Below are 13,141 nucleotides of genomic sequence, written 5' to 3' on the forward strand. Positions count from 1 at the left end.
GATACTTTTATTGTTCTACACCACATATACACTGTTCCGGTAGTGCTTTGTCTGTACATCATGTTGAAACTTTCAGCATATAAAATAATTATAATGTCATGCCACAGTACAATAAACGACTTGGCATATTCGAAAACAAGTCACTCAAGTGAACTACAGTGCGTGCCCAGACCCACCTATGTAGAAGAATTATGGGATGTAGCATGACATACTAGTAGAACAAGGCAACTGCACGCCAAATATACCACATAAATCCAGAAAGCTGTCGGCTGACATTAGTAATAAGCCAGCACACCACGTCAAGGTTTCAGCCAGGTGCTGGATTGGGCCTATCTTTTTGCTACAAAGAAGATTTTGTTGCATGATAAGGCATAAAAGCAAAATGTGCGGCAATGTGGTACAACACCAGTAATACCACAGGAACACATCAGTACTGGTATCACCTGTGAAGAGCTAGTTCCATGATCTGTAAGAATATAGCTTTCAATACAACATCCATTGTAATATAATATTTATTGAACTCGGATAATTTTTGGGTGCCTCTCTTCAAGAGTTAACTGCACACCTAAGGGATTTAAATAGATTTAAAAGCAAAATCAAAACGGCAAAGTATGACGCAACAATCAAAATCACAAACCATGATATTCGCATTGTAACAATGACAACAACAACAAACCTTGAAGTATACGGACATACGGTACTAGAGTAGCAGCGCAATTTGTAAATAAACAGTTACACACACGAAACAACACGCACTAATGAAAAAATTGTAAGTTATAGAAAAAAAATTTTTGTCTGTAAGAACTTGCCTGGTTGGATTAAACCTAAAACGCCACAACTAGCATAGACAAAAGACCACTACAACCAAATACAATATACGTATTTGAAAGCACTGTTACATCATTCAAGTCTACAAGGCAATATAGTTGGTGGAAAAACAGCATCATCCTCAATTTGTGCAGAACATTCCTGAGCTGAAATAGATGGTTAAATATTCATGTCGCAGTTCAAAATTTGCATTGTCACTTTCTTTCCAAATCTGAACCACTTCCTTTTCTGAGATCCTGACTTACATTTAGCATGTACTCGCGGCATTGTAACAGATACTTGACTGCAGCAATTAGGAGATACTGATGCTACCAATTACAACATAACATATAACTGAGTGATACCGAATTCATCGTAGCTAATGAAAGGTACGGTTGTCAACTGACGAGTGCGCCTTACTAAATATGCTGTTTACCGAGTCACATTTATATTGAACTGGTAGCCCATTTCCAGAGTGTAATGGTCAAAATTGTCTTATGCAACACCTGATCTTAGGGCAAATTTTGGTTGCAGTCAAATCCGCGGAAAGTTGCACATATTTTTCATAAAAGTTGAAGTAAAAAGTTGCATTTATTTTTCATTTATTTTTCACTAAAGTTACACTAAAAAAGTACATTTATGGATAAGTTTCTTGACATTATTAAGGTATGAGATACTCGAATCGATGCGTATCCAAGGCACTGTCGCAAAACTCAGTGTTGGCGCCTTCAACAAAATCAATAGCCTGAAAAAATTGACCCAGTAGTAGGCTAATATAATTTACGGCGGTCTAGCCTGAATGTATGTCAACTGAGAAATGACCTCAAATTTAAACGACAGTGATGATAATCAAGAGATCTATTTACATAAAGTACCAAATATTTCCAGTAAAAAGTGAGTTGCATGAAAAATCGAAAAGCTGCAAAAAGTTGCTTGAAAAAATGAAGAAAAGTCGCAATATAAGATTCCGCGAAACAGCTTAAAAGACCATACTACATAACTTCCGAGTATTTAGGAAGCTGCCAGAAGCTGTAAAAAAAGTTGCAAAAACTTGACTTGTGATCAAACTTGACTTGTGATCATTTAATTCTTTACTCTGCCCTGCTGAAATTGATTCCATTGCTAATTGTTTGGTCACATTTTGGTCTTTTTCTGTGACATCACATTAAATTATCAACCTCACAACAAATTGAATATATGTAGCCTTTCGTACACCTTTCTCAATGATAGCCATTCAAACCTTTCAAGTATCGACATAGATTTTTGAGGCATAAAATATCAGGCATCAGGCCGCTAGAAACTGTCCTGCATGCAAGATGTATTGCATATCTATCTATAGTACACCACCAATTAAAAGACATCCACCTGTGATAAAAAAACACTTTCTGACAACACCATAAACACTTTCTGACTGACTGTACCGGGTGCACATTGAGCGTGGTAAAGCTTTGAAAATACGCGGCTAATCCGCAGACAAGAAATGAACAAATTTACCATCATGACAACCCTGAGAATGGATTTCCATTCAGAAAAGGCCCAATTCACAACAAGAGAATGGCTCAGTAAACAACAATATATAGGCTATAATAGCCTATGCTTTCATTGGCTTTCAAATGACTATTTCCTTTGATATTTTGGATATAAAGGCTCAGTGTGGACACGGTTCATTATCAATTAGCATACGGTATCATATGAAAGCTGGCATCAAGAGCTAGCAAGTAGAATCTCACAAACTTTTACTGGAAAATTTTGATGCACTGAAATATACATTGCTGCCACTAGGAAATATATACTCAATAATAATTCATTCCATGTTACAATATGACCTCATTAACATAAAATCGAAGTAGGCTCTTTTAACAAGCACAGAAATTCAATTATCGAACACCGTTTACAAGACAATATTCTACATGGGTAGGCCTACATGTATTTTCACGGTTATTCGCAAAATGATAACTAAAATTCACATAAATTTAGGGGGGGGGCTCATAAAATCGAAGTAAGCTCTTTAAGCGGATGCAGAAATTCAATGATCGACTACTGTTTACGGTACCATATGCTACATGGGTACATGTATTTTTACGGTTATTCGTAAAATGATAACCAAAAATCGCGTAAATGAAGAAGGGGCCCCCCCTCATAAAATCAAAGTAAGCTTTTAGCAGGTGCAGTAATTTAATGATTGACTTCTGTGTGCGGTATTACATTCTACATGGTGCAGGATTTAGAGCTTATTGTCTCTGGTGATCTGTATTAGAAGCGTATAGCTAACCAAATATCTTGGGATTTCGGCTATACTTGAATACTCAACTCGAGAAGCTGTTCCTTTGGTGAAGTTCTTCGTAACAGATATATACTCAATACAATGGTTTATTCAGAACGTTGTACAGTAGTTTGCGTATAGAGTCTCATAATCATAGTAAAAGGTAATCCTCTAACACGTGTTACATACACTTATATAGAAGTCTCGAGTAATCACAATAAGAAGTAGTTTCTTATCCGAGACATAGTGAAATATCATGGGCGAGTGATCACAGCGGAATAGCTGCAATGGGTACTAGGGTACATGTATTTTCAGTTATTTGCAAAATGATAACATTTGCGTAAATGTAGGAGGGGGGGCCTTTAGCTAATGGCAAAATAGATAGAGATCATCAAATCAAAGTGAGCTCTTGCAACTAGCGCAGAAATTTAATGATCGACTACTGCTTACGGTACCATATTCTAAATTGGCGCATGGATTTTTGTGGTTATTCGTAAAATGATTACTAAAAAATGAGGTTTGATGATTGACCTGTCTTTACGGTACAATACCATATTCTTTATGGATACAAGGATTCCGCGGTTATTCAGAAAATGGTAATACTTGAAAAAAAGCGCGTAAACCGGAGAAATAGTTGGAAAAAGCGCGTAAACCGAGGAAGGGGGGGCCTCGAAAGCGCGTAAATCAACCAGGGGGGCCCTAGTCGACCGCCTACCTCGCCTACCCCAAAAGCCACCACTGCGTACCACCTACATAAGTTACGCGTGCTGAAGGCGGTCAAAAATGTTTCCGTCGTTTATGACGTCACAATCACGAATTTGACCTATGCGAGGCGTCTACTATTAAACTAGACATTATCGGCCAGGGTTAATGGGATTCATGGAATTGTTTTTTCACCACCAGTCACAAGAAGAACAATATAATGAAATAACAGCAAACAACAAACGTCAATTGTTTCAATGCGATGGCTTTACTTGCTTATTTTCCACTAGCTCAGCGGTTCTCAAACGTTTTTAGACACGCCCCCCGTTTATGATAGTGAAAAATGTCGCGCGCCCCTTATCGTCATATCACAAAACGCAACCAGAATGCTAGCAATCCCATTGAATAACTTGACGGCATGGAAGGTGATAACAGTTGATAAGAGAATTCTAAAATATGAAATTAGGACTATACACAGAGCAAAAACAAAGAATTTGAGGTAAATCGTGCAAAGCGCAAAAAAAAAATTAGGTTGGCCGTAGCTTCGCGCCCCCTTTCAGATGCTTTCACGCCCTTCAGTTTGAGAACCAGTGCACTAGCTGGTTGATGTGTGACATATGTTTGGTCACAGCGCATCGAAATTCATGCATGGGTGCAACAAGTCGGTTTCGTTTCTTCGACTTGATGGTCGTCAGAGATGAAAATCCTTGCTCGCACTCCCGTAGAAGGGAACATTAGCAGCTGGGGAAGAGCGTGAGAAGCTAGAATCGAGTACGAGGAGGCCATACTAAGCCTGAAGTTTATTGGAGAACAATCTTTGTGTTCAACCCCACCTTAACCAATAACTCCCTTCGGTCGAAAAAACACAGAACCTACTCGCGTACCACCTGGAAGACCTTCGCGTACCACAGGTTGGGAACCACTGGCGTAGACAATGCAGCAATTTCCATGACAGGACTACGTCAAAAGGCAGTAGAAATCGGAAGACATGCAAGGTATCCAGGCATTATTAGTTTCAAAAACAAAATTTACTTTGGCTTTAGCAGTTAATCAAAGGTATATCATCGGTACTATCGAAATCACAAGATGCATCTTTGCGAGGAACGCAAAATCACTATTGACACTACAAATGAATGCAATATACTACTTTATATTTCGTTACTGTAATATTGCGCATATTTCCACGCAAATTACACCTATTCAACTCATAAAAGTGATGCAGATTTACCGCAGAACTACTTTACACTTTTCAAAATACGAGGTGCGTAGCATCACCACTTGAGTCAGTAGTGCAAGTGAACATGAACAAAGCTTACTTGCGTATTCCGACAAAATATAAGCACTTCGCTACCGACCTGGTATGTCGATGCTATATAATATACATCGTTATACATAACATACACTCCCTTACTGATGTTGCTGTTATGAATATTCCGTCCATATATCTAACTTCAATTTTGAATATACATGAATTGTATAGTAACTTGTCCCGTAGCCTGCGCGTGAAAAGTGCTAATGTGATAGAAAACAAGGCGCCAACTGAAACACCTGCATTTTGGATTTCTATCATTGTAAATGTGACTCTTTAGGGGTGAGTGACTCAGCAACCATGGTCCTCGTCGCTCGTCGCTATTTGTTTCGATGTCGACTGATCTATATGATTGACTAATCTTGACTATATTTTCAGCAAAATTTTACGCCAGTGTATTAGTGCGGAGCATGATTGGATACCCGGCCGGATTTTTTTAAATTTCTGCCGGAGCCGGATCACTACTTTTTCTGTTACGGCAAGAATCTTCATGGATAAGCATGACTTTTATAACTAAATACCTACCAACCCACCACGCGCAAGTAACCGCCAAGCCAGTACGGAAATAAACGAGGATTATTTATAAATTCACGGAGTCCCAATACCGTGTGGGGCCGGATTTCTGGCCGGACATTTTTGGCCGGAGTCAGACCAGAGAATTTGTCCGCTCCGCACTACAGTTTATGTATCATGGCTGCGGTAATTTCCGTGTGTGACAGCCACGAGTCAATCTCTTCCTCTGGATTCACGACGTAAGTAGGCCTAGTACAAAGATTGGTGCGTGCCTGTCGCTATATGCTTGCATGTCACTAATAACGCAGATTGGATTACGTTTATACCCTGATTATGCTCAGTCCTGCTTATGTCTTTATTTATTCATGTTCAAGATTTGTGGGGACGATTTTGTTGTTTACGGATCAGGAAACACACTAATTTGACGATAGGGTGGATACATATTAGCCTACATGACAGAGTAATTAGGACGACAAGGCAAAAGGGCGATGGTTTTTCGACCTGAAAATCTCTAATCAAATCGGTATGATTTGAAAGCTACTTTCACTTCTTCCGGAAATGTCGAGGACGTTCTAGCTGGACAGTGTGTCAGTTAGACCATCACTCCCATATCACCTTGTAGTACGAAAATCATCATGTTTCCAATAATCGCAGAGCTGAGCAATGTACTGATCAGTGTGTCACCACAAAGGGTGTCGTGTTCGCATTTGGATGCCTCTTGAGTCAAGAGTCATGACTAATTCTATATCGCAGTCGCAGGTTAGACTAGGATTGCCCTATTTTCGTGACTCAAATTCTGAACAATCTTTAGCGCCCACTAGTGGGGTTTAAATTGACGTATAAACAAATTGTCGTTCTGTATCACGTCACACCAGCAATGACCTGCCTATCGATTGTATACAGGAGTGGATTTTTGGCATCTGGTTTCTAGTTGCACCAGGTGCGATAAATTGTTAAACATCATAAATGAACTCTGTCGATAATATTGGTTCATCTCTATATTACTATTAAAAGGTTTATCCCCTCCCCGCCCACGTGATTGGAGTTGACGCTAGAGTGGTGGTGGTGGCGGTGTAATGACTTCGAAAATGCAGGGCACGTATATGTACAGTACAACTGTTGAACTGCGTTGCCTATTTTTATATCAACTTTAAAGTCATGCGGCCCGCGGCCTCGACGAATTTTGAAAAGAAGCCCGCGACACGTTTTGAGTTTGCGACACCTGCATTCAAATATTATTCCACCACTTTTCTGTAGAATCCCAGTCACCAAAAATTGTTTGTAGCGGACCCAGAATGATTATATTATTCCCCAGAAGAGTGGAACTACAACCCTAATCACACAATGGATGCGGGATTAGATCATTGGGTTTCGCGACATGACTTGAACAGCGGGTGGCCATGATGTACACCAGAGTTATACGATCTACAAGGGTCTTAACTTCCGCACCCCAACCCCCCCCCCCCCCCCATTGGGGGAGCTCGTAGGGGCCCGAAACTATTTCGCTGCTCGTTGCTATGAGGAGATTTATTCCATTAAAAATTTTCATCGCGCTTGGAGCGATTTCATGTTCTCAGCTGTCTAGATTCATATATTATTAGGAGTTACACATAAAAATGCACATGTTTTTGAGAAATGTGCATATCGGCACCGGTGATTACCACGCATTTAACGGGACTATGACTTTAGCATAAGAGGTGGACCACAGAACATTTTCAAACCCCAAAATGGCCATGGCAAAATGAAGGTTGAGGATCCCTGGTTTACCTCTACACCAGAGGTCACCAACACGCGGCCCACGAGGTCATATTTTGCGGCCCGCGACTTGATTTGAGATTTCGGAAAAAAGCTTAGAAAACGGCTTACGGCAGTGGTTCTGAAACTCTGGGGCGCGTCCTCTTGTGGGGACGTGAAAGTATCTGAAGGGGGCGCGGAGCTGCAGTCAACTGAAAAATTTTTTGCGCTACGCGTGGTTTACCCCGAGTTCATACTCATAGTTATTGCTTGGTGTACAGTCCCGAATTCATATTAGAGAATTCTCTCATCAACATTTATAACCAGCCATGCCATTAAACTATCCGTTCGGATTGCTAGCTTTATGGGTGCATTTTTGATGTGACAATAAGGGGGGACGACAATTTTTAATACCATAAAGCGGGACATGTCTAAAAAGGTTTGAGAACCACTAGTTTAGGGCTTCTTCACAAGATCAAGCTTTACGTGGAGATGGTCTTTCATCTAGTAACGTATCTTGCTAGCCCCAAAAAGCGTTTCAAGGTATCGTGCACAGCTCAGAGTTCAAAATAAAATGAAATTGATGACGGTGAGATTCTGTTCTATTTTTATTCCTTTAATACAATGTTACTTCTTTTGTATGGCCCTTTCAACTATGATATATTACACTGATCTACAAATTTCATAAAGAAAAATTTGCGTCAAAATTTTTATGATTAATTTAGGCTAATTTAAGGTTGCTGCATCCAATTCTTTGCTCTGAATTTCAATATCACGTCAGATTTTTTCCGTATCAATTTTTCTCATTTTCAAGAATTATTCATGCCATCTATCAGAAGTATCCGGCAAGTGGCGCCATGACATCAGCTTGCGTGAAAAACGGGCTCAGGCCCTCATAACGTGAAAACTGTCAATCATGTATATTCTAATGGGAAATGTACATCTTGTAATGCTATTCCTGGCTTGAAGATATTTACTAAATCATTAATGCGAAGCCTACGGCACACAGAGAAAGTATGTGCTATCTCGACCCAGTGTTAATTCAATATGGTGTGCATCTTCGAAATGGGTTTTCATCGAGCTGATCTGCTGCTCAAGAACGATTGCAATCTCCACAAATTGAGACAAGCTCTACTACAGGTCAATTATTTATTTCATGTCGTTGGTTTGAAACAAAATAATTTGGTAAACGCTGCAACCCATAGTGTTTAATGATGTGATGAAGCTGGTTTACTGAGTGCCAAGGTTAATTTTATGTTAATAATTTAATACCTTGGTACGCAAGTATTTCCGACAAAATTCATCCAATACGTGGGTTAGACAAATCGTAGCTCTTCCCGTCGTTTCCTGCCAACTGTTTTATTTCCCGTGGCCGGCTTTTACACACTTTCAAATATAGCGTCTGTTCGTAAGATATGTGGATGTATTGCAACGCTGAGGCTATACGTTACTGACAAACTTGCTCCTCATCTATTTTGGTTTTCGGAATAGGACGAGAGTCGTCTTCTATTATTTGCGAGAATGAGAGTTTTCAGAAATTTATATACGATGCTTTCAGGACGTGATTTCTGTCGATACTTACATCTCATATTTTGCAAACGTGCAAACATATGTGTTACTATACGAATGATGGTAATCTCATTGATATTAATACAGAACAATCCATTTGTTTGTTTGTTTGATTACCTTGCAACTCAAACAATAACACCTACGCACAGTGCCACGCTACAGTTTATCGACAAACATCGGTCCCGCCACTGTGTAGCAAACGATTAGTTGCGTAATTATCTTCAGTTTGACGAGAGATGCAACTATAATCACGGGTTCATAAATTGTCGCTTTTTTCGAATGAGGTTTCTGGGAACACGTTTACGAGCTGACCGTCGCGTACTCAAGCAATAAGCAGTGGAATTCAGACCAGTGTTCGCCCTATCGACGTATAATGATGTATGCCATAGTTCAAGATAGAACAGATTAGTACAGGTTAACATCTCTAAATGCCCCGTCTTGCAGCTCTTTACTAAAGATAGATCGTCGCTGTATGCAGATCTCTGTATGGTATTACCACGTTCTCTACTAATATACATTACAATAATTACGCGATGTTGAAAAACGAAGTAAAATGACTCGTAAGACAATGGCTCGCCCATTCTTGACTCCACTGATGGCAAAGACTAAACATAAGCACTCGCATAGTTTTGGTAACTTTTGCAGTTGATAATGCCTACAACACATACAACTATACTCCGCGAGAAGCGTTTATGGTCAAGGTTCATGTCTTTGCAAGTATTATAGAGATGTCGATCAGCGAAGCGATATGTTCCACCGCCACAACACCAATAGCTCACAAGTCCAATCCGCCTCATGTTCCTTCCTCGGTATTTATTTTGGTTTTTTATCGCTACCCAACCCAATCCGCATTACTTGTGCATTACAAAAACCCTATGACGTAAGTGGGCCAGTCGTGTGATGAATAGTGTATGTCGAAGTCGAGTAGTTGAGTGATTCAATTTCATTTCGAATATTAGGCTTTAGGTCACAGGTATTTGAGTCACATTCTATAAGAGATTTATTACCGATTTAGCGAGTCAATCGCTATTTTACATAAATGTCGCTTCCGCTTACACACGCATTGAGCAGCTCACGAATATGAATATACTAATGTAGTAGACATTATACTACGGTTTCAATGGCTGAAGGAGGACAAGATTTACGTGGTCGGAACGAAAACCCATCACTCGAACCAATTATTGCTGGTGAGTCTTCATACCCACAAGTTGCATGGGATAACGGAAAATAATAGTGGTTTTAGACTTTGAGCCCAAGGTATAGTCTTGCGCAAATACTCGTCACCATCAACGAAAATTGCTGACAAGATTCCGCCGTGGGGGAAATAGTGTTTGCATCAGCTATATCGAGGCGAAACAGTTCCGCTCTCAAAGCCCTCCAGCCCAAAACTTCAGCTAAATGTTGACGCGTGTCGTGGTCTTGTGTTCCGATGCCGGAACCCGCGCGCCCGAGCAGTCACTCTCATTTATTGTAAATATTGTAGATTGGTGAGCATCTATAATTGAAACTGTTGCTGTTACTTTATGCTACTGTATACCGAAATGATGGCGTTCGTTATTGATTCGTCGACTCTTTTAAGTTTTAAATCTTATTCTTTCAAAAAATTCTCGTATCTTTGAAGTAATTTTTCCCGTTTTCAATGCACATTAGGGCTGTTCAAAAATAACTTTTTCTTCTGGATTCCAGCCATTCAGGCATTCATTAGGAATTGGAATCTTTTTAAAACTCTTCAATGCAATATTCAATCGGATGAAATCTGACCATATTAGGAGTTGGCAGCTAAAAGATCATAAATCATCATTCAGAATATCAATCAGATGTGAAATGATGAATGTGGCCATAACACTATTGATACGTAATAAGACCAACTCTTTACTTCATGGGATGAAAATTCAATTCCGATATTCAGTATAGTGTGCCGATTATTCAGAATGGCATCACAAATGATAAATTCACCATAAGCATTAGGTCCTTGTGAAGCATCTGATTGTTAACATGGCTTATTTACATTCAATAGTTTTGGATAAGTAAAATACTTACTGCGGAGCCGTGAAAACTTCCTGATGAAACTGCGTCGCGATCTGTATATTCGCAATAATCTCATGATCCTGGAAAATCGTCAATTTAGTCCATTTGAATTTTGACAGGAATCGCTACACTGGCGGAAGCTGATCAAGTGTCTCAGAACTTCGAGAATACCACCGTGAACGTTATTGCGGGTGACCAAACAAATATTACAATCAATGGTAAGAGTAACATCTGCAAAAGTGTATAGAGCATAATGATATCGAGGGAGATCGCAGGTGTTGTCCAGTTCACTCAATTTCTCACACAAGTAGGCCTATATACATTTATGCATGAATGCGACAACTACCATTGTCGCGGATGTTTTTGGAAAATAGCTGTCAAGAACAAGCTACGACTGAAATCTTGTGAGCTACGTTCTTTATTGGTTTTCCCGTTTACATAGTCTTCAAATGACTTTACTTCACTTCTTAGCGCAACATGTACAATGTACATCGTATACATTGAAGTAGTTTACGTGGTGGCGCGATAACATATGTGATATCTCAAAGTCGCATGTATTGCAATCTGCGCAGTTATCATATTGGCCAGATAAGATCGATTCGGAAAATCAATATAGTAATCAGTATATTATTTATTTCCAAGTTTACTGTTATGCTCTTGCATTTATGTTGGTATCGTTTGACTCTAAATTTTATAAGACTTGTAATTAGTGGTATTTATTATTGTATTGCTTACGTATTTATACCATGTGTTCCGTGATTAAAGAATACAATATTAAACTGACTCAACTAGAAAAAATATGGAATACATCTGGATCCCCGACAATGATCGCGCCAAGCGCGAAAAATTTTTCAGATTCACGAATGACTTCCGTAAATAATATTTGTAGTTACACAATACTATCAAATATTTATCCTTCCTCAGCCCATGTGATCAGATTCACCGGTATTGTTAATGAAGGAAGTGTGGTCGAAAAATTAGGGGAAGTTATAAATGATGATTCATATTCGGGTGGGCCAATTGATATTAGTCACTTTGTTGCATACTGTTATTTCTTGTCGGTATTGTGGTAAGATATTGGAATACTATTAACAAATTTCTTTCGTGAGGACCACACGATTCCAATTTGGTATTTCCATATGGGGTGTATCATTTTCCTCCGCTGTTCGTATCTGTACTCTGGGGCTGATATCACAAACCGCGCTACCGTATTAAAACCGAAAAATGACGTCGCATTGAATCGCGCTCAGCGTGACGAAAATTTTAAGATCAAATGAATCTCTCAAAGAAATAATATTCTTTCAAAAATTCGGGAGACAATTCAGAAATGCAAATGAAACAACATTATAAATTACAACCACGTGGAAATAATGGTCAGAATATTATTCCTGGTACAATTTCAACAGATATCCCATTAAGCTATCACATGTGATATATAACAGGAACATGAGCTATACTTTCTCATAAAAAAATATCTATTTTACAGAACACCACCATCATGTACATCATTCTGAAAGTCCTGGCTATAAATCAACTAATGAACATTTAAATGTGGATGCAGGTAAGCTGTAAAAATAAATGGAAAGTTGTAGCTATTTTATCAAGGTATCGTATTTTTCTGAAACTTTTATCAAGTAATGAGCAAAGTGTAAAGGAATGATTAAAATGAATGCTATAAAACTATTTTTAGTTTATGGTTCTATCACCTTAGATTAGCATAACGAAGATCTATGTGATAGGTGCGGGTTACCATACGTCCTCTAATAGGAGGATTGCCCTCCTTTATCTGGTTTTTGAACATGTCCTCCGAGGACGCGTAAATGTCCTTCTTTCTTACAATTCGTCGTCTTTTACAGCTTTCACCACTAAGATAATCGATAGATTCGAGTGAAAGGGGGCATAAATGGCGCTAATTAAGAAATTCGTGGTTCGATCGAGAGCAACGACCAATTTTTAAGTGATGACCTTTTTTCAGTCAACGCACAAATTTTTTTTATCACAAATAGCAAAATCGGTGATTTCAGATTTTATCAACCACCTTTTTCTGATTCGTTAAAAGTGTCCTCCTTTCCCGATTCCAAAATATGGTAACCCTATTGTAGATAAGGTTATCTCAATGTTATTCATGGCGCTACAGTTGGAGTGCAAGCCTGAAATTCAACATAACATCCGCGGGCAAGCACGACAGTGCCCGAAAAAAATTGGAACAAGTAATA

At 39.1% G+C, this 13,141-nt stretch overlaps 1 protein-coding gene across 1 annotated transcript in view; it reads left to right on the forward strand.

Annotated features, from left to right (window-relative positions):
- The first annotated feature begins 9,159 nt into the window (after positions 1-9,159).
- Positions 9,160-13,141, forward strand: part of LOC145435601 (NACHT, LRR and PYD domains-containing protein 14-like) — an 83,893-nt gene continuing 79,911 nt past the window's right edge. Inside the window, exons 1-3 of the mRNA XM_080312884.1 lie at positions 9,160-10,084; positions 11,045-11,143; positions 12,412-12,486. Of these exons, the coding sequence (XP_080169010.1) occupies positions 10,018-10,084; positions 11,045-11,143; positions 12,412-12,486 (241 nt within the window). The 5' untranslated portion in view covers positions 9,160-10,017. The remainder of the gene's footprint in view (positions 10,085-11,044; positions 11,144-12,411; positions 12,487-13,141) is intronic.

The sequence above is a fragment of the Botryllus schlosseri genome, chromosome 3, assembly GCF_051294905.1.
Source record: "Botryllus schlosseri isolate E-star chromosome 3, Bs_hap1, whole genome shotgun sequence".
Classification (NCBI taxonomy): Eukaryota; Metazoa; Chordata; class Ascidiacea; order Stolidobranchia; family Styelidae; genus Botryllus; species Botryllus schlosseri.